The sequence below is a fragment of the Silurus aristotelis genome (assembly GCF_946808225.1).
Source record: "Silurus aristotelis genome assembly, chromosome: 20".
Lineage (NCBI taxonomy): Eukaryota > Metazoa > Chordata > Actinopteri > Siluriformes > Siluridae > Silurus > Silurus aristotelis.
This window is the reverse complement of record NC_139593.1, coordinates 1,527,338-1,552,695: the sequence shown is the minus strand read 5'-3', so window position 1 is coordinate 1,552,695 and position 25,358 is coordinate 1,527,338. Positions and strand designations below refer to the sequence as shown.

The following is a 25,358-nucleotide window of genomic DNA, read 5'->3' as shown; positions in this document are numbered from 1 at the left end:
GATCTGTTGGTTCTTGTTTCAGTTCAGTAGTAAAGATACACACACACACACACACACACACACACACACACACACACACACAAACACACACACACACGCACACACACGCTAATACATACAGCCATATCATGAATCATTACACATTACACTATTATTCACTGCTATAGAAATATGACGCTAATACACACTAACCCACACTAATACACATACATGCTAATACACACTAATACACACGCACACACACACGATTACACACTAATATTTAATTCAATTCACTGATACAAACTAATACACATCAATAAATACTGATACACACTAATACACACGATTACACACTAATATACACTAATACACATCAATACATACTGATACACACTAATACACACGATTACACACTAATATACACTAATACACATCAATACATACTGATACACACTAATACACACGATTACACACTAATATACACTAATACACATCAATACATACTGATACACACTAATACACACGATTACACACTAATACACACGATTACACACTAATATACACTAATACACATCAATAAATACTGATACACACTAATACACACGATTACACACTAATATACACTAAAACACATCAATACATACTGATACACACTAATACACACGATTACACACTAATATACACTAATGCACATCAATACATACTGATACACACTAATACACACGATTACACACTAATATACACTAATACACATCAATAAATACTGATACACACTAATAAATACTGATACACACTAATACACACGATTACACAATAATATACACTAATACACATCAATAAATACTGATACACACTATTACACATAATTACACACTAATATACACTAATACACATCAATAAATACTGATACACACTAATACACACGATTACACACTAATATACACTAATACACATCAATACATACTGATACACACTAATACACACGATTACACACTAATACACACGATTACACACTAATATACACTAATACACATCAATAAATACTGATACACACTAATACACACGATTGCACACTAATATACACTAATACACATCAATAAATACTGATACACACTAATACACACGATTGCACACTAATATACACTAATACACATCAATACATACTGATACACACTAATACACACGATTACACACTAATATACACTAATACACATCAATACATACTGATACACACTAATACACACGATTACACACTAATATACACTAATACACATCAATACATACTGATACACACTATTACACACGATTACACACTAATATACACTAATACACATCAATTCATACTGATACACACTAATACACACGATTACACACTAATATACACTAATACACATCAATACATACTGATACACACTAATACACACGATTACACACTAATATACACTAATACACATCAATACATACTGATACACACTATTACACACGATTACACACTAATATACACTAATACACATCAATAAATACTGATACACACTAATACACACGATTGCACACTAATATACACTAATACACATCAATAAATACTGATACACACTAATACACACGATTGCACACTAATATACACTAATACACATCAATACATACTGATACACACTAATACACACGATTACACACTAATATACACTAATACACATCAATACATACTGATACACACTAATACACACGATTACACACTAATATACACTAATACACATCAATACATACTGATACACACTAATACACACGATTACACACTAATATACACTAATACACATCAATACATACTGATACACACTAATACACACGATTACACACTAATATACACTAATACACATCAATACATACTGATACACACTAATACACACGATTACACACTAATATACACTAATACACATCAATACATACTGATACACACTATTACACACGATTACACACTAATATACACTAATACACATCAATACATACTGATACACACTAATACACACGATTACACACTAATATACACTAATACACATCAATACATACTGATACACACTAATACACACGATTACACACTAATATACACTAATACACATCAATACATACTGATACACACTAATACACACGATTACACACTAATATACACTAATACACATCAATACATACTGATACACACTAATACACACGATTACACACTAATATACACTAATACACATCAATACATACTGATACACACTAATACACACAATTACACACTAATATACACTAATACACATCAATACATACTGATACACACTATTACACACGATTACACACTAATATACACTAATACACATCAATACATACTGATACACACTAATACACACGATTACACACTAATATACACTAATACACATCAATACATACTGATACACACTAATACACACGATTACACACTAATATACACTAATACACATCAATACATACTGATACACACTAATACACACGATTACACACTAATATATACTAATACACATCAATACATACTGATACACACTAATACACACGATTACACACTAATATACACTAATACACATCAATACATACTGATACACACTAATACACACGATTACACACTAAAATACACTAATACACATCAATACATACTGATACACACTAATACACACGATTACACACTAATATACACTAATACACATCAATACATACTGATACACACTAATACACACGATTACACACTAATACACTAATACACATCAATACATACTGATACACACTAATACACACGATTACACACTAATATACACTAATACACATCAATACATACTGATACACACTAATACACACGATTACACACTAATACACACGATTACACACTAATATACACTAATACACATCAATAAATACTGATACACACTAATACACACGATTACACACTAATATACACTAATACACATCAATACATACTGATACACACTAATACACACGATTACACACTAAAATACACTAATACACATCAATACATACTGATACACACTAATACACACGATTACACACTAATATACACTAATACACATCAATACATACTGATACACACTAATACACACGATTACACACTAATATACACTAATACACATCAATACATACTGATACACACTAATACACACGATTACACACTAATATACACTAATACACATCAATACATACTGATACAAACTAATACACACGATTACACACTAATATACACTAATACACATCAATACATACTGATACACACTAATACACAGGATTACACACTAATATACACTAATACACATCAATACATACTGATACACACTAATATACACGATTACACACTAATATACACTAATACACATCAATACATACTGATACACACTATTACACACGATTACACACTAATATACACTAATACACATCAATACATACTGATACACACTAATACACACGATTACACACTAATATACACTAATACACATCAATACATACTGATACACACTAATACACACGATTGCACACTAATATACACTAATACACACGATTACACACTGATACACACTAATACACACGATTGCACACTAATATACACTAATACACATCAATACATACTGATACACACTAATACACACGATTACACACTAATATACACTAATACACATCAATACATACTGATACACACTAATACACACGATTACACACTAATATACACTAATACACATCAATACATACTGATACACACTAATACACACGATTACACACTAATATACACTAATACACATCAATACATACTGATACACACTAATACACACGATTACACACTAATATACACTAATACACATCAATACATACTGATACACACTATTACACACGATTACACACTAATATACACTAATACACATCAATACATACTGATACACACTAATACACACGATTACACACTAATATACACTAATACACATCAATACATACTGATACACACTAATACACACGATTACACACTAATATACACTAATACACATCAATACATACTGATACACACTAATACACACGATTACACACTAATATACACTAATACACATCAATACATACTGATACACACTAATACACACGATTACACACTAATATACACTAATACACATCAATACATACTGATACACACTAATACACACGATTACACACTAATATACACTAATACACATCAATACATACTGATACACACTAATACACACGATTACACACTAATATACACTAATACACATCAATACATACTGATACACACTAATACACACGATTACACACTAATATACACTAATACACATCAATACATACTGATACACACTAATACACACGATTACACACTAATATACACTAATACACATCAATACATACTGATACACACTAATACACACGATTACACACTAATATACACTAATACACATCAATACATACTGATACACACTAATACACACGATTACACACTAATATACACTAATACACATCAATACATACTGATACACACTAATACACACGATTACACACTAATATACACTAATACACATCAATACATACTGATACACACTAATACACACGATTACACACTAATATACACTAATACACATCAATACATACTGATACACACTAATACACACGATTACACACTAATACACTAATACACATCAATACATACTGATACACACTAATACACACGATTACACACTAATATACACTAATACACATCAATACATACTGATACACACTAATACACACGATTACACACTAATACACACGATTACACACTAATATACACTAATACACATCAATAAATACTGATACACACTAATACACACGATTACACACTAATATACACTAATACACATCAATACATACTGATACACACTAATACACACGATTACACACTAATATACACTAATACACATCAATACATACTGATACACACTAATACACACGATTACACACTAATATACACTAATACACATCAATACATACTGATACACACTAATACACACGATTACACACTAATATACACTAATACACATCAATACATACTGATACACACTAATACACACGATTACACACTAATATACACTAATACACATCAATACATACTGATACACACTAATACACACGATTACACACTAATATACACTAATACACATCAATACATACTGATACACACTAATATACACGATTACACACTAATATACACTAATACACATCAATACATACTGATACACACTATTACACACGATTACACACTAATATACACTAATACACATCAATACATACTGATACACACTATTACACACGATTACACACTAATATACACTAATACACATCAATACATACTGATACACACTAATACACACGATTACACACTAATATACACTAATACACATAAATACATACTGATACACACTAATACACACGATTACACACTAATATACACTAATACACATCAATACATACTGATACACACTATTACACACGATTACACACTAATATACACTAATACACATCAATACATACTGATACACACTAATACACACGATTACACACTAATATACACTAATACACATCAATACATACTGATACACACTAATACACACGATTACACACTAATATACACTAATACACATCAATACATACTGATACACACTAATACACACGATTACACACTAATATACACTAATACACATCAATACATACTGATACACACTATTACACACGATTACACACTAATATACACTAATACACATCAATACATACTGATACACACTAATACACACGATTACACACTAATATACACTAATACACATCAATACATACTGATACACACTATTACACACGATTACACACTAATATACACTAATACACATCAATACATACTGATACACACTAATACACACGATTACACACTAATATACACTAATACACATCAATACATACTGATACACACTAATACACACGATTACACACTAATATACACTAATACACATCAATACATACTGATACACACTAATACACACGATTACACACTAATATACACTAATACACATCAATACATACTGATACACACTAATACACACGATTACACACTAATATACACTAATACACATCAAAACATACTGATACACACTAATATATACTAATATATACTAATAGACACACACACACACACACACACACACACACACACACATACTCACATAAATATGTGTATAAAGTGATTTGAAATCAGAACATGACCACTGACATTTCTGAGCTTTAGCCAAATTTTCAAACCAATACACCCAGGCAAAGGCCAACACACACTTACACACACACTCACACACACACACACACACCCACACACACACACACACGCATTCTGATACACGCACAGCCTAATACGCACACACACACACACACACTAATTCAGTGGTGTTAGAGTGTGTGAGACATACCTGGGACACAGGAAGTGAAGCTGCTGGGTCAGGGCAATCCCTAAAGTTTCACACACACACACACACACACACACACACACACACACACACACACACACACACACACACACACACAGTAAATAAACAGTCCCAGTGAATCACACTGTGTCTTACTATTATGATGAATTGTCCTAAATTGGACTTGTGTATTACTTCTAAAAAATACACACACACACACACACACACACACACACACACACACACACACACACACATCATTTCACAGTTCAGAAGTGATTTGGTTGCTACTCCTCACTCTACAGATAAAAAAAACTGTAGGGCCATAAGTTTTTGGACAACTGACCATAAGATGTGCTTCTTGAGGATCTCATTCTGCATTTAGTCTCCATGAGCTGTTAGAATATTCACTCTTCTGGGAAGATGTTCCACTAGATTTCTGGGTGATGTGCTCATTCAGTGGTAAGTACGTATGTTAGTAAAGTCAGGTCCTGGTGTAGGTAAGGTAAGGTGAGGTAAGGTGAGGTGAGGTGAGGTGAGATGAGGTGAGGAGGCTTCTGGGGTGCAGTCAGTGTGAGTTGGAGCTCTATAGCAGGAGATCTTTCCATCTTCCACTCCAAACCCATGCCATGGAGCTGGCTTGGTAGCTCTTTTAGGGTTTCATCTGATGCTGGGGCTGTTATTAGTGTAGTGGTGTGTATAAATGTCTAGAACCAGCCCTGCACACACACACACACACACACACACACACACACACACACACACACTGTGCCCCCACTGTGTAATAAGGTACAACGTAATGGCTCAGTGACGGAGAGACGCGCGCGCGCGCTGAGACACAGAGAGACAGAAAGAGAAGCGCGCGTGAGGAAAGACGCGCTTTGCGAAACTGTGAAAGCCGCGGAAAGTCTGGAGGTTTTTTTTTAGCTTCGCTTTTTGTCTCTCTCTCTCTCTCTCTCTCTCTCTCTCTCTCTCTCTCTCGCGCGCGCGCGTGGGTGATTCGAGAAGGCGGGGGAGGAGGGAAATCCGCCGCTGGTTGGTTTCCTCCTTTTCCAGTCTCTTTCACACTCTTATAAAGTTCTGGTCCGCCACGCGCCTCGGAAGAACCGACCAGAGCGCGAGACGCAAGCAGGTGCTGGTGATCTCTCTTCACTTTAAAGCGCACCGGATCACAGGATCACCAGATCACAGGATCACAGGATCACCAGAACGCGCTGTTTTCTTTGCTCTCGTCGTTTAATGTCAAAAACAACAAAAAACTTTCCGAACAACCGTTTTATTCTCCTAACTTGGGATTAACATCGTCCTCATCCTCCTCATCCTCATCTTCAGCCCAGCTCATCCTCACACTGCACCATGTCCTCTACAGATGTGGAGAGGCTCCAGCCCTCTTCTCCTCAGCAGCGCAGCAGGTGCATGGACTTGTTCCTGCTCGGCTCCGTCATCACGCTCTTCATCATGCTCCTGTCTGGAGCCGCGCTCGGCTTCTGGGTGGTCAAAGACCTGAGCGCGCGGACCGAGAGCCTCACGCGCAATGCCGAACCCATCATAGCGGGTCTGAGCAAGCATCGGGGAGGAGTACCGGACCTGGGACCGTCCTACAAGGTACATACAGCTTTATTTACAGCTTATTAAGTCTGTTTAGTAAACAGCACGTTTATTCCTGTTCTCTACACCATATTCCCTACACCCCATTCCCTACACCATATTCCCTACACCATATTCCCTACACCCCATTCCCTACACCATATTCCCTACACCCCATATTCCCTACACCATATTCCCTACACCATATTCCCTACACCCCATTCCCTACACCATATTCCCTACACCATATTCCCTACACCCCATTCCCTACACCATATTCCCTACACCATATTCCCTACACCCCATATTCCCTACACCCTATTCCTTACCCCATATTCCCTACACCCCATATTCCCTACACCATATTCCCTACACCATATTCCCTACATCCTATTCCCTATACCTAAGTCCCTACACCCCATTCCTTACACCCTACTCACTACTCCCTACACCTTAATATTTACACCTTCTTCCCTGCACCCTACTCCATATTCCTCACTATTTCCTCCTCGAGTTACTTCCTCCACATGTCACTTCCTGCCAGATGTAAACACAGTGAACCTGAATCGCTCCTCAGCTCCATTAAATCCACTTGTTTGCACATTTTTTTGGACACAAGAACGAACATTTAGGATCAGTCCTGTGATTAACTCCAGCATGAGCACTTCCGAAGTGATTAATGGAATGACACTTGTAATGTTTGTTGCTGCTGATGGGTCTGATTGCAAGATTTGGCATGTTCTCAGTCGTGCAGCACCAGGGATGTTGGTGTGACACGTTATACAGTGAGCGGTGAGCAGAAAACGTCGCCTGTCATTAACGTCTTTGTATTTCTCTTTATTTCTTCCAGATGGAGAATTTCGCCTACTTAAATACCGATTCCGGTAAGTTCTCACTCTCACTTTGGGGGTTTTAGAAATGCCTTTCGATACCACACTGCTTTGATCTGCATTAACTGGGGGATATTTATTGGGGTTGCCTTCCCTTCCTATAAACATGTCTCTTATGTTCTCCGTACACTGCTCATGAGTTCTAACTGTCTCTCTGTGAATTGTTTTGTTGCAGGTGAGCTGAAAAACGGTAGTATGCTGTGGCACCCCATTAAGTACGGAAACACCACCAGCGTAGGCAAACGCTACGAGTACATTTCAAACCAGGGAGTGCTGAAGATGAAGCAGGAAGGCACCTACTTCCTGTACGCCCAGCTCAACCTGACCTGCACTGGCCCCTGTGCTAACGGATCCCTCAGCATTATCTTCAATGATGAGAATTCGTCCGAGCAGCTGTACTGCTCAATTCATCTGCACCTTCCCAAGACACCATCGGGGCATTTAGTGGAGAAATGCTGGACCGTGATGCCTCGGGTTGCAGCCAACACCCGACTCATGGCCAGGATGCACGCCCGCGTTATACCCAAGGCATGGAGGCTCGACCTGAACCACTCCGGGTTCGGCATTTTCCTGGTGGACGGGTCTTAGACGGAGGCGGAGCAAAAACCTGGGTGGGAAACTGACATGTGAAAGCGTGTGCTATTACAGGGTGCTGACTCAAACCATGCCTGAAACCAAAGAAGAAAAAGCAACAACCTCGAACGGCTTCATTTTTGCACTTTTGAAATGCGCTGAAGATAAACTTACTCCTGTGTCATGACTGCGTACTAACGTATAACTGTTGCTTCTTTTGTATGGGACGCTTACGTGACAGAGGATCCGAGCACGGAAATTTCTCACCCACAGACGTTTCTGATCACGTTTAAGCTTCGGGATGTCGTGTTACGTGTCCTGGATATTGCAGTATATTAGCGTGTGTTGTCCAAGTGACGCTGCTTTCTCAGGAAGAACTTTTCACAGAGCACTATTTATATATTTTTATATGATCATAATCTATTTATATACTATTTCTATGTACGTATATATTTATGTATTGTTTTGTTTTGCTAAACTGTTGTACTGTAAGACAGCAGGGATTATTTTACTGTTACACAGTAGCTGAAGAGTATTCATCACTACAGATGTACGGCCACCATGCTGGCTAGCGACAGGCACCGAGCGCTAATCACGCTCAGTAATTCAGTGCCTGGATTGAAGAGCTCAGGCGTCCTGTACGTGTCTTCACCACGGCCTGGCGAGATTTATGTTATGTCTCTCTGACTGAGACTTTCCATGTGATTGTTAATTTATATTCAGTAATACTATGCTAATACATCATCAATAAAAGGACTTCATTACAGTGAAACTGTACAGTGTGTCTCTGAGTCCACATCAAATATCTCCATTTGTTGTGGACGTGTTCCTGCGCCCACACACCCTACACACTGCAATATAAGGCCAAAAGTATATGCACCCTATATATTAAGGGTTAGGGTTAACCCTTTCTTCTGAAGATAAAGAGATCCCAAAACACTTGCTGTAGCGCCATAAAGCCATGGCTGAAGGTTGGAGTGTAAGAACTTAAATGACCTAGACAGACCTTGACCTGCTAAATCCCACTGAACACCTTTGGGACAAACTGCAACGTCTCAATCGTCCCACCATTAGTGTGTAAATACACATCAAACCCATGCCCCAAGATCTAATAGCAAAGCCTTCACAGAAGAGTGGAGCTTATTATAACGGTGAAGAAGGAGGGGGTGGGGGTTGGTGATGGTCATTGTGATGATGCACATACTTTTGCCTATTCTAGTTTAGTGCATAATATCATGGATAACAGAAGAAGAAGAAGCTTCTGTACAGAGATTTGTTTACATTACCATTTCTTTTTGCTTGCTAATAAAATATTATGTCATTAGCGCATTTTTGTCGATAGCTGTGCCCTCTAGTGCCATTTTGCCCTCTAGTGGAAGAACAGAATAAAGCATTCTGAATTCTTTCAGTTTGATTCCGTTCACGTCAACAACTGTAGATGTGAAATCCACATGATTTACAGATGGACCTGTCTCAAATCACACTTATTCTACACTATATAGGCGATATAATCAACCATGTGACATCAGTGTCTGATTGTGTCCTAAACCGCTCGGATTTTAACTATAGACGAGCATATCAGCAAAAACATCACTGTCACGCTGCAGTTCCTTATAGTGCAGTGTATTGTGCAGACACGCCTTGTTTACGGTGCACGGGACATCATGACAGTGTGGGAGACTCCCTCTCGTGGCTGATTAAGGAACAAAGGAAAACGTGTCAAAATTGTTAGTTGTAATGATAACCACTGCATTATAGACACTATATACTGCATTATAGACACTATATACTGCATTATAAACACTATATACTGCATTATAGAGACTATATACTGCATTATAGAGACTATATACTGCATTATAGAGACTATACACTGCACTATAGAGACTATATACTGCATTATAGACACTATACACTGCATTATAGACACTATACACTGCATTATAGACACTATACACTGCATTATAGAGACTATACACTGCATTATAGACACTGTACACTGCATTATAGACACTATACACTGCATTATAGAGACTATACACTGCATTATAGAGACTATACACTGCATTATAGACACTATACACTGCATTATAGACACTATACACTGCATTATAGACACTATATACTGCATTATAGACACTATATACTGCATTATAAACACTATATACTGCATTATAGAGACTATATACTGCATTATAGAGACTATATACTGCATTATAGAGACTATACACTGCATTATAGAGACTATACACTGCATTATAGAGACTATACACTGCATTATAGACACTATACACTGCATTATAGAGACTATACACTGCATTATAGACACTATACACTGCATTATAGAGACTATACACTGCATTATAGAGACTATATACTGCATTATAGAGACTATACACTGCATTATAGAGACTATACAATGCATTATAGAGACTATACACTGCATTATAGAGACTATACACTGCATTATAGACACTATACACTGCATTATAGAGACTATACACTGCATTATAGACACTATACACTGCATTATAGAGACTATACACTGCATTATAGACACTATACACTGCATTATAGACACTATACACTGCATTATAGAGATTCTATACTGCATTATATACACTAAACACTGCATTATAGACACTATATACTGCATTATAAACACTATATACTGCATTATAAACACTATATACTGCATTATAGAGACTATATACTGCATTATAGACACTATACACTGCATTATAGACACTATACACTGCATTATAGAGACTATACACTGCATTATAGACACTATACACTGCATTATAGAGACTATACACTGCATTATAGACACTATACACTGCATTATAGACACTATACACTGCATTATAGACACTATACACTGCATTATAGACACTATACACTGCATTATATACACTAAACACTGCATTATAGAGACTATATACTGCATTATATACACTAAACACTGCATTATAGAGATTCTATACTGCATTATATACACTAAACACTGCATTATAGACACTATACACTGCATTGTAGACACTATATACTGCATGATAGAGACTATACACTGCATTATATAGACTATATACTTCATTATAGAGATTATATACTGCATTATAGACACTATACACTGCATTGTAGACACTATATACTGCATTATATACACTAAACACTGCATTATAGAGATTATATACTGCATTATATACACTATACACTGCATTATAGAGACTATATACTGCATTATAGAGACTATAAAATACTATGCTGTATATCTTGTATATATTAGTATTAATCCCTGTAAACCTACAATTTGATCATAAATAAAAATGTTTTTATTAATTTTTTATTTAATAAAAAAAGTATTTACATTTGAAATTTGTAATTTTAAGTTTTATTTTAAATAATTGTTAATTGTTTATTAGTTTATTAATTATCGTCTCTTTATTTAAAATGAATAATCGTTATTAAAAGTATGATTATTATATATGCAATTTCTATTTTCTAAGTAAAAAATGTTTATTCGAGAGAGAGTAAACTTGAACAGGTTAATGGAAAGAGCTCTGTGGGTGTTGGAGATGCCTCGTCTAGACACTGGGGCTCGAGGCTACAAACAGGTTTGAGACAATTTCCATTGTTAAAAGCGCTATATAAATAAAAATGATGAAATAAAAAAACTCCCGTCACTTGTTAGACTTATCACTCCAGTGTAAACACCAGACACCAAAAATGTCTCAGTGGATGAAGGAGCTAAAGGTGCAGTTACACGCTGGGATTTAAGGTGCTGAGGTCAGTAGGTTATTAGAGATGTTGCATGGCGTGGGGCATGTGGAAGTGAAGCGATGTTACGGGTGGTAAGTGACGTACACGTGGAAGTGAGAAGAGTGACAGCAGCTTCCCGGTCTATCTTTATTACAGAGTGTGATTTCCGTAGCGCCCTCCTGCTGCCCTGAACTGGAAACCTGCGTTAATAAAGGCCGGAAGTTTCCGAAACCAGTGGCAAGGGGGAAATTGAGCTAAGAGCACACACACACACACACACAAACACACACACACACACACACACACACACACACACACACACACAGTACTGTATCTCTCATATTCTCTCACACACTCAAATGGGTACACGTCACTTACTGTCAGCTCAGCTAGCAAGGTTTCAGTTCTACAGACATTTTGTATACACACACACACACACACACACACACACACACACACACACACACACACACACACACACTTACCTGTTTAACATTCTTTTTTTCAGTTATTTTGGTTCTGTCTCTAATTCTTGAGAAGTTCATCCCAGTGTTCCACCAACAAAGTTCCTCACACCTTGAAATTAAATCCAAATTGACGAATTTCCTGCTCAGGTTCCACTGCAGATCTGGAGAATGTTCCTGGGGAAAAACCAGTCAGTCCATTACGAGGCCTGTTTAGAAAATAAGACAGGTTAAGTTATGATTAGGCGTGTGGGAAGCTGATCTTAAGATGACACGGCAGGATGACTTTGTCTTCCTTTGAAGAGAAACAGTGCGGCTTTAATTAGACCTTTACCTCCTTCTCCACACTTCCGCTCTGCCATCGCTCTCAAAGTTTAACCACTTCATGGAAAGTGGCAACGAGCTAAACTCAGCCGAACGGGCGTTTTAATTCACCACACGTTTGGTGCTCACATCTCACACTGTTGGTCAGGTATGAAATACAAATGACATCTATAATAAAAGAAGGCATTAAACGAAGACGAGGAGAAGGAGTGCAGGAAAGACAGGGTAAAGGAATGAACTCGTACTGTGCAGAGATTTTCCCTGCAGTGATGCACCAATTTTGAGAAACAAAACTACACTTCCTCAGAAGAGCCACAGCTGCTGTCTAAGACCAAGAGACAAACAGATAAAAAAAAAAACAGAATGAAAGACAGGCAGAGAGATGGACAAAGAGACAATCAAGGCAGTCAGGGCTGCAGACAAAAATACAGAAAAAGACAGACAGACAGAATGAATGAGATACAGACAGTCAGACGAAGATAGTTGATGGTCCAGGGTTCAGTGCAGGTTTTAATGGACCAGGTTTGAGGTTGGATTTTTGATTTTTTTCATCAAAGAAAGAAAAAAAGCACTTTGGAAACATTTTTTAAATGCAGCATATCAAATCTAAGACAATTTTATGACCAAAAATGTTATAAAATTCTTTTCAATGGCAAGAGTTTACTTCAGCTTCCCTGCTGAACCTGCGTCTTCATTTTGTCTAATGAAATGTGTTTAAAAAAGTAATGACTTCTGTTAAACCTTCAAATCAAGTCTGCTCTTGTATTAACACTAACCTCATCACTCTTCCACACCACACCTTCACAATATCTGTTTGTGTCAAGACCCAGACGAGTCCGAAGCCAAATGCTAAATAATCTGAGACAATACAGAAACACAGCTCAAGACTTGAATCAAGTTCCACCAGCAGTTAGTGTAATAGGGAAAGACGTGTCAGGGGTTAAAAATCAAAATTTTAATTGACCAAATATCCAGTTGCTGCTCTGGCGATGATTTAAGTACAGTAACTCTGTAGCCACAGGATCTGCAGGACAACATGAATAGATCTGTGGAGAAAACAAAAGTGAGTGGGTGATTCTTACAAAAATATCTTTCCCCAATTTACCCAGGCATATCAGAGAGGAAGAAAAGGTCTCAATTGTACAATTTCTCCGCCTCAATAGCCACCATGTGATGATTCATCTCCGGCTGACTTCTTTTTCTCAATCATAGGGCAGACCTTCAGACCTTCCTGTCACAGAAACCACAACTGTGAAAAAGAAATTAAGGAGATCTCACATGCTTTAGCATTCTTCCTGAACGCAACAATTCCTGTGCTCATACTGATGTTTATCTCTCTTCAACCATTCGTTTCACTTAAATATATTTATACAGTTGAACTCAGCAGTTTACATTTTAATGTCAAAGATGATGGAAATAACGTAGCTCTGATGTAGTAATGTAGTTTTACTGGCTCAATCTCCAGCTTACAGTTCCAGGAACAGTCCAGTATCATTCTTTTTTTCATTTTATTCATTTCTTCAGTTTTTTTAGGGACCAGAAATGAGGACAGGTTTTTTGGTGGACCAGGCTTGAATACAGTATCGGATAGCCCATGGCTGATTGCAGGTTTTTGGTGGACCAGAGATGAGTATGGCTTTTGTAGATGAACCAATACTGATTGTGGTCCTTAAAGTGCAGTTTTTTTTTAAATAGACCAAACTACAGTAAAGATTTTTGGTTTGCACCAAACAAAGTAGTAGCAAAAGTATTGCAGAAACATCTTTGCAGAAAATGTTTGCAGAAACATCCATCATTATGATGAATTGTGGGAGAGTCTAAATGACCTCGGCTTGCTTTGAGGACCAGGCGTCCAGACCTCGGCATCAAAAGCGGTGCACAAGGAGGCGGAAGTGCAGAAAGTGAGCAGAGGGCTAGTGCTATGTTAAAGGCTAACCCTAGCCCCCTGCTCTACAATCAATCCTGCTAGCAAATGTCTGCTCTCTGGACAATAAATTGGACTACATCAGACTTTAGCAAGCTACTTGGCATGAGTACAGACACTGCTGCATCTTTGTTTTCACAGAGGTTTGGCTGAGCAACAGATTTCTAGAAGCCATTTCCATTTTCCATTCAGCTGGACGGGCTAGCCCGGTTTCGTGTCGACAGAAATGCAGCTCTGTGTAAGTAAGACTCCTGGCGGCAGACTGTGTATTTACAACAACATAGAATGGTTGTCCTTGTTTCTTCCTACTGCTCACTGCTGGTGGAGTTTATGGTTGTGAGATGTAGACCTTTTTATTTACCCTGGAAATATTGCGCTCGGAGTGTACATTCCACCTAGCACAGTGCTCAGGAGGCACTCTATGTACTCTATGGTTCTATAAGGAATATTGATTGTTAATGGAGATTTCAACCATGCAAATATCAGGAATGTGCTCCCTAAATTGCACCAGAATGTGGACTTTGCAACCAGAGGAAAAACCACGCTGGATGTTGTTTACACAAACATCCTGGGCGCATACCGGGCAAAGCCCCGCCACCACCTCAGCTATTTAGACCAGATCTCTGTTATGCTGATCACAACATACAGACAACTCAGCATTCAAGACCAGTATAAAAGCAGGTGAAAACCTGGCCAGGCTCTCTGCTTTTCTGGACTGCTTTGAATGCACTGACTGGTACATGCTTAAGGAGACTGCACCCAACGGCAACATCACTTGGAGAATTACACATCATCAGTGACCAGCTACATCAGCAAGTGCATTAATGATGTCACTGTCTACAAGAACATCATCTTACGCCCCAAACAGAAACCGTGGATGACTCGAGAGGTGCGTGCACTCCTGAAGCCCCGAGACTCTGCATTCAGGGGAAGATGACAAGGCAGGGCCAAAGTGAGGGTCAAACTGTCCTGGGCCATCAGAGAGGCAAAGCGTGCATATGCTGAGAGTATCCACAAACACTTCCCGGACAGCGGCGACACAAGGCACATGTGGTAGGTCATCCAAGCCATCACCAACTACTGGACATTATCATTTGTCTGCGACGTGACGGCATGGAAGACCAATTCTTCTCCCAACAACCTTTGCTTTGCCTGTGCTTTGTATCTCCACTGCTGACATGAGGAAAGCTCTAAACAGAGTCAACCCACAGAAAGCTGCAGGACCAGACAACATTCTTGGCAGAGTGCTTAAAGGTTGTTCAGACCAACTGGCATATGTTCTCACTGACACCTTCAACATGTCTCTGAGCAGTGCTGTTGTCCCAACATGCCAAACATCCTTTTATTATGAAGAGCTTCAAAAGGCTTGTCATGAGGAACATAAAGACCCTGCTGCCTGTTATACTGGCAGTATTTACTGCAGTTCCCATACCACCCAAACCGCTCCACCGACAACGCCATCTCCACCACATTCCAACTGGCCCTCACTCACCTGGAAAACAAGAATTCATACTTATGAATGCTGTTCATAGACTTCAGTTCAGCATTCAACACTACCATTCATCTGTACCTAATTGAGAAGATAAGCCTGTAGGCCCAAACATATTCCACTGTAATTGGATCCTGCCCTTTTTGAATGGAAGACCTCCTAGCATTCCAGATCACAAACAGTATCTCCAGCACCATCACACTGGGCACTGGGGCCCCTCAGGGCTGTGTACTCAGTCCCCTGCTGTTCACCCTGCTGACTAACAACTGTGTAGCAATGCACAGCTCCAATCACATCATTAAGTTTGCTTGACACCACCGTGGTGGGTCTCATCAGCAAGAACAACAAGTCTGCATACAGAGAGGAGGTGCAGAGGTTAACAAACTGGTGTGATCAGCCACCAGCATTGTGGCTAATCACACACACCCCTCACATACACACACCACTCACACACACACACCTCACACATACCCCTCACACACACACACACACACCTCACACACACACACACCCCTCAAACATACCCCTCACACATCACATACCCCTCACACACACACATACACCTCACATGCACCCCTCACACACATTCTTCACTCTTCTGCCATCTGGAAAGAGAAACAGTAACATTCAGGCCTCACATCCAGACTGTGTAAAAGTTTTTACACCACAAGCCAACAGACTCTCAACATGAAGGACCTGGACTGAACTGGACACACACTAAACTGGACACAATCACAATCAATGAGAAAATAAAAACTCTGCAACACTGCATCTGTTTGTGAATGTGAGAAAAAAGACCATGTTTAGCAAAAACCAATAGTCAAGACCAAGATGAGTCCAAAGCTAAATAAGTTAAAGTTGTAATAAGGAAAGGTGACACATAGCAGGTGGAACTATTAAGGAAAAGAAGAATTCCATGGGCCACATCTTCAGTCGCATGAGTGGAAAGGAAGCACCATTGAGTAGAGATGATTTGGGTGCAGGTGTATTAATTCTGTAACCATCGGGTCTGCAGAACAAAAGTGAAAATTTGTACAGAGTGAGAAAAAAGTGAGTGGGTGGTTTCTTGTCAAACCTTTTTTTTTTCCTGTGACAATCATTTCTTTCTCTGTCTCGCTTTCGGAAGACATAAAAATAAAAAGCGTTGCAGTTGTTTGTTTGCGGCTGCGTTATGGAAACTTCAGCAGAGCCTGCAGAAAACCACTGAGTCAGCATTGTTTAGTCTGAACCCATCCTCCCCCCATTTTCTTTCCCCTGCATCCTCTCTTTCTCTCTCTCTCGCTCTCTCTCTCTTTCACCACTTCCTCTTTCACATATTTTGATCTCTCTCTCTCTCTCTCTCTCTCTCTCTCTCTCTCTCTCTCTGCACCGTGTGTGTGGGTGGAGGTTGCGAAAGTAAGAAACACAGATGAAAGACAGTGATAACCTGATTGTGAGGACGCTACATGCATTTTAACACTGTTTTTAGAACGTGCTGTATTTTTACGGTGCAATGGACTTCCTGCACCATTTGACGTTTCATCCTTGCAGTAGTGATAAGTGTGATGTAGGTCGCTTTCATTCTTCATCCGCACTCCATGATGAAATATTATTAATACATGCTATTATTATCATCACCATCTCCTTCGTCATCGTCGTCATCGTCATCATTAATGTCATCCCTTCCACTTTTGTTGCTTCTGATTTCCAAATTAAGTGTCATGTCGAAACATGGCTGACGCATGGTAATTCACCGATCTTATCTAATACCCTACACTGCAACTCGATTTCACTCTTCGCGCTGACTGCAGAACAAGTCTGAACAGTCGTCAGGCTCTAATACCGGCAGAGTTCAACCGCAACTATGTTTCATTGCCTGTAAAGTTCTGCGACGTTTCCAAGGCAGGACTAATTCAAATTAAACTTGCCACACTTAAACTTCCACATAATGACGAATGTCCTGATTCACCTTAACGGCTTGTACTTATTACATTACATCAAAACCATGTGATCGGAACTTGGCCAGTTTTCCACATATGGACACGTATTTTGTTTAGACGTGAACCATTATCCGTAAAACTGGCTGAAACCTGAATCTTCATCTATGGAACTCCTCATATTCTGACTAAACTAACAGATTCCCATTCCTCCTTCCACCTCCCCAGTAGGTGAAGGCCTTATGAAGGAGGTGGCAGTTCAGTGGTTAAAGCACTAAACTCTGGGTCAAGAGATTACAATTTCAAATCCCAGGACCACCAAGGTGCCCCTGCTGGGCCCCTGGGCAAGGCCCTTAACCCTTGGTTGTAAGTCACTCTGGATAAGGGCATCTGCCAAATGCCATGAATGTGGAGAGGAGTTAAGGGTGGTGTGGTAACAATTATGCCTTTTTTCTGCAGCAGCAGGGTTCTTAACATTCTTAACATTTTTAACAAACTCACTCACTCAGGAGTAGCAGACAAAGTCCTCAAACATCAAACCACTCTGCATTGTTCTCACATCAACACCCACTCAACATTTCCATCCCGAGAGTTCTCACAGCTGACGTATTTCATCATGTATCAAAAGTTTCTCCTGCAGGCCATCGCAGGGTTTTCCTCATCGTAAATCTCCTTCATCTCGCAGTTTAAAGCTCTTGCACTTAGTGAAAATAACGTGATAGTGTTACAGTAATGATTTCTTATAAACTGGGAAACTGTTCTAAGCGAGCCGTGAAGCCGTAACGTTCCCCCCGCAGTGATGCCTCTCAGCACGATGTCAGGTTCACTTTGATAATTTGCAGCTGTGTAAAAACGCTCCATGCAACGCTCCAGAAGCTTGAGGAAAAGCAAAGCAGCACAGATTCATTCTGGTGCACGTGTGTAAGACCCAGAAGATTTCCAGTAGATTGCTAATCATTTTGCACATTTGTCTTTATAAGAATATAAACATCAGTGAGGTGAAGTCTGGATTATGGATCTAGAGCAGTGGTTCTTAACCTTGTTGGAGGTACTGACCCCCCACCAGTTTCATATGCGCATTCACCGGACCCTTCGTAAGCGGGGCGTGTCATCACGAATCATATGAGTCGGGTGTGTGTCTTGACCTCCGCCGAACCCCTGAGACTGACTCACTGACTCTCTTCGATCGAAACCCAGGTTAAGAACCACTGATCTAGAGCTTTTTTCATTTACAGTTTTCCTCAGTTGCTTTTGGAGCGTTTTTCAAATGTAAAATTCTCAGAATGGCGCGTTTCACCTTCACATCATAGTCATTAAACAGATTAGCATAATTCATTTAATCGATTGTGTACAAGTGTTTGAAAACAAAAGTACAGACTTTTTCAGGAAATCAATTGTGCTATTTGTACAAATTGTTTTGACACACACACACACACACACACACACACACACACACACACACACACACACACACACACACACACACAAAACTGAATGAAAAAAACCCCTCTGTTTAAACAAAATTGCTGTTTGCACACTTCTTGTTGAATCGAAAGTTTACATACAACCAATTGTTTACATGTACAGTATTTATTTTTGATTTTTATACACACAAAACACTCGAACATCCTTCTGCACTGCACTGGTCTGCACTACTGTGTTACTGTTTATCATTGTGTCATGATGTTTTTAGTGTTTTAGCACTGGATGCTGCACATGTGCGCTTTGCGTTGTTAGTTTACAGTTGTGTGTAGTTCTTTTGTGTTCCTTTTGCTAATTGATGTTGTTTGATGGAGCACCATGTTGATTGGTTTCATTGTGTACTGCACTGTATATATGGTTAAAATGATGCGGAACAAAAAAAGTTACTTTACAGAGATCAAGTCATCGTTGTGTCTCTGTGGTTTTCTTCTTAACATACCTCAGAGAGAACCCGGTGAGTAATGGCAGAGGTCCCCATATCGGCAATTCAGAAGCGCTTGAACAATTGTGCAACGGTTTTGGAATATTTCTGCATGATTCATGAGATGACTCAAGTAGATGCTTGTGCTCTCCGTAGCTTATTCTTGTCAGAAACACTCAATGTTGAATAAACAATGTTTATAATCCTGCTACACAAAACCCTCACACTGTTTCTGTATCTCTTAATTAACCACTAATCATCCGTCTAATCCACAGGATCTGTTCACACTTTTACGCTGGCTCATTGCTCAGACGGATTGGTTTCCGAAAACCCGCAGAGGTCTAACATCTCAGAAAGATGATCCTTCAGAAAGTTTTCCACAGACTCGACTTCCAGGTAATAAAACGGAGTGAAAACGTATAAGAGCTGCCTTTTAAATGCGACTGTTCCTCGATAGCACGTAGATAAACAGTTCTCAAAGGCCTAAACTGGATTAAACACAGCAGCTGAACTTTTGACACTGATATTTATGATCTCTGTGATTAGGAGGACACGGAATTTGACTCGGATCTTAGAAAACCTTCGACATTTTAGTACGAAGTCGACGGTTTACATTTGTGTTCTCACTCTGCTTCTTTCTCACTGTTTTTCTTTGTTAAACTTTCTCTAGCTTTGATGTGCTTCTCCTATAGGTGGAGATCTGTACCAATCATCATTAACTTTTTTACAGCAAATGACCAATCAGAAGACTAAGATCATAAAGCGGCAGAAAGCTTCCTTCTAATTAGCACTTTGTTTTAAGCCATTCTTCAAAACTTTCCCTTGGTTTAAGAACATCTAAGGTTGTGTGATCACCTACACTTTATCCTGTAGGTGTTGTTAATGTCTAAACACACCCATGTATTTCTTGTTAGCTTAGTCTGGTGTAGTTAGCTAGTTTTTGTGTGATGTTTTTAGCAGGTTGATTGAATACCAAACCATTCAGCCTGAGGTTGTTTATTTGTTTTCTATTTATTCTCCTGGCACTGTCCACATTCCCCTACTGGTGAGACGAGTTGTGGCATGCATCGTCTCCTACTTCTATGAACTATCAAATGCTGCAACATTATATCTCCCCCTAGGCTCTCCAATAAAAAATGTAGCGTTTTTAGCAGCTAGCTACAATAGTTTGCCATGAGTTCATGCTATTACTTTCATTTTCGTCATTGCAACATCGCTAGCTAATAAAACACCTCTTCATTCATTCTTCTCACAGCCGTCCTACCACAACATCAAGCGCATAGATTCATTTATTGTTTTAAAAGCATACAAACATGTGATCATTACAACAAAATCTGTACCAAAAATAAACATCAAATAATATAACATTTAATGAGAAATACACTGTACGTAAATAAATAACGACTGCCTCCTTTGCCTCATCCATCAGTAAAAAGAGACCTCCTCGTAGGAGCTTTGTGGGGCAGATATGATTTGGTTTGAGGTACGTTTTTTTATGTTAGCTATTAAAAAATGAGCTAATGTTCCTGTCAGGGTTTTAGAAATAGTTTGCATAAATTAAAGGAGATAGTCCTTTGAGCACCTCCTCCAGATGCTCTACACACACAGCTCCAGAGGAGGATTTTGATCAGCATAGATTCAATAGTTATATAAATAAAGGAGTATAAATATATTATAAATTGTAGACTTTATCCAGCATTTCCAGAATAGTTTTGCACATCTGCAGCATGTCAGCTCTGTCTGCAACAGTGTGCAGCCTAAAGGTCAGTTTAGCAGCTTGTATCTCAATACATCACCATCTTGCTCTCGCTCTGATCTTTACTACATTAGAGTTCACTCAGATGAACGCTCTAGGAGTGCTGGGTTTGGCCCCACACCCGAGTGTGATGCTGTGGTTCACACCAGGACCTCACTGAGACGCCGTAAAATGCAGGTTATCAAATATTTAATCTTAAATAGAATAGAATAGAAATAACATGGAATTAAAGACGAAAAAAATATCATGAACAGTGTCCAAGTTCTAGATCATGAAACCCCCGAAGAAGTTCTGTTTTGTCTCTGTGATCAAGCTGCTGTAATCGCTGACTGAAACGAACACCTTTTCCTTCTTGTGAAGCCTAAACACTCCACCAAGGTAACTGCTGAACTGGTTCTTCTCATGAGTCCTTTTCTGGTCCACACAACTGCGCCTGCAAGCAAACATCACAAAAAACACACACATCACAACCACAGTGCAACCACAGGAACCACCCTAACCTTCCATCCTAACCTACTTTTCTAAACTGTTCAAAAACAGGAAAGGAACTTGCTGGAACTTGTTCCGTTTAATACATTTTCAAAGATCTCCTCGAACATTTGTGCGTTTTGTTTGTAGTTAGCATACAGGCGTGAGGGTACCTTTTATCCATCATGAGGTTGATCGGAACGTCGTTGTAACGTGATGAGTTCAGCTTGATCTCGTGTGTGAAAGTGCTGCAGTTGATTCTGAAGGACACTTTGGAGAACAGGAAGTAAAAGCCGTCTTTAGGGATGATCAGGTTGCCATTGCTGTAACTAAGGTTGTGCCTGAATGCAGGAAAGCCACGCTCGTCCCAATCCATTTCAGATTTCCGAACTGCACCTAACACACATACACACACACACACACACACACACACACACACACACACACACACACACACACACACACACAAATGTCATCTATTTATTCAATCACAAGACGCTTTAGAAAAGCAGTGTGATGTTTAGTGCCCCCTGCTGCCCCCGAGGTGAACTGCAATTAACTAGAAACTGACTCCATCCTGTCTGCTGTATCTGCTGAAACCAACATCCTGCTTTCACATGTCAAAGTTCATCAAATGCACATTCATTTCAATCTTTTTCTGCAACATGGACTTCCAGCAGCAACAGCAAGTGAGATGCTAAAATGGTCTCACCTTTTTTCTGTTATGTAGCTTTATGTTGTTTAATGTAGCACCATGGTTCTGGAGGAACGTTGTTTCATTTCACTGTGTACTGCGTCAAATATATATGGTTGGAATGACAATAAAAGCTTCTTGACTTGACTTTAATGCTCATACTGGGGATCCCTTAAACACACTCAGTGCTGTTGCTCTGGAATCTACCACATACACACACTCTGATAATTATTAGAATTCTGGTACATAAAAAACAGCTGGATGAATTCGAAAGTGTTTAATGATATACTATCTTCTCGAATTCAGACGACATGTCAGACGACAATTTAAATCAACCCAAAACTGTTTTTTAAAGCAAAGGAGTGTAATGTTCTAGACCAGGCAGGTCAGTCACCTAAACTAAGAATCCAACTGAGCTAAAGTTCACACTTTAAACACAAATTACTCCAACAACATGCAAGAAGTGAAGACAACTGCAGTCAACCCAGACAGGGAAGGAGCAGGAGCATCTGGAGATGTTTATGGGTTCCACACCTCCAGGAATTGATCATACAGACAGACAGACAGACAGACAGACAGACAGACAGACAAACAGAGAGAGAGACAGACAAACAGACAGACAGAGAGACAGACAGAGAGACAGACAGACAGACAGACAGACAGACAGACAGACAGACAGACAGACAGACAGACAGACAGACAGACAGACATATTACAGTATATAAATAAGTATAGAAAGTATAAAAAGAAGAAAGAGATGTGGTGTGTACAGATTTGGTGGAGGTGTGATCGGGTGGTGCAGAAGAGTGTTTGTGGAAGCATTCCTGATACACCAGTGGACTTGAGGGTAATTAAAGTGAAGTGTGAATGGCATTCGGGTGGAAGTGTATATGGTTGTCAACAGTTTATGTCGGTCAAGCTGAAATATTGCTGAGTGATTAAACCCTAAGACTGGATCTGTGCAGTGTTGGAACAAACAACCTTCTGTAGCAATCATTTCAACAGCCTTCATGTTCAGATTGTAAAGATTTCCCCCTCGCATACTGCTGTAGCAAAGACTGCACTGCCCACCACAGACTGGTAGAGGGTGTTCAACATCTTACTGCAAACATTAAGGGACCTGAGCTCAGTA

General features: G+C 39.0%; 2 protein-coding genes across 2 annotated transcripts in view; one reads left to right on the top strand and one right to left on the bottom strand.

Annotated features, from left to right (window-relative positions):
- The window catches only part of LOC310715392 (uncharacterized protein), a 147,137-nt gene extending 136,839 nt beyond the window's left edge, over positions 1 to 10,298 (top strand). Inside the window, exons 2-4 of the mRNA XM_083521800.1 lie at positions 7,049 to 8,081; positions 8,914 to 8,947; positions 9,129 to 10,298. Coding sequence (XP_083377926.1) covers positions 7,833 to 8,081; positions 8,914 to 8,947; positions 9,129 to 9,541 — 696 coding nt within the window. The 5' untranslated portion in view covers positions 7,049 to 7,832 and the 3' untranslated portion in view covers positions 9,542 to 10,298. The remainder of the gene's footprint in view (positions 1 to 7,048; positions 8,082 to 8,913; positions 8,948 to 9,128) is intronic.
- Positions 10,299 to 22,579: 12,281 nt separating this feature from the next.
- On the bottom strand, positions 22,580 to 24,008 carry LOC310715394 (TNF superfamily member 14). Its single transcript, XM_083521802.1, has 2 exons — positions 23,706 to 24,008; positions 22,580 to 23,497 (listed from the first exon to the last, which is right to left on the bottom strand). Exons 1-2 carry the CDS (start codon positions 23,906 to 23,908, stop codon positions 23,329 to 23,331), a joined length of 372 nt encoding a protein of 123 aa, XP_083377928.1. The 5' UTR covers positions 23,909 to 24,008; the 3' UTR covers positions 22,580 to 23,328.
- Between the last annotated feature and the right edge of the window lie 1,350 nt (positions 24,009 to 25,358).

Coding starts and splice junctions, on each gene's coding strand:
- LOC310715394 (XM_083521802.1), bottom strand. CDS start 23,908: ATGGATTGGGACGAGCGTGGCTTTCCTGCATTCAGGCACAACCTTAGT. Junction 23,498..23,705: donor AACCTCATGATGGATAAAAG/GTACCCTCACGC, acceptor GTTTGCTTGCAG/GCGCAGTTGTGTGGACCAGA.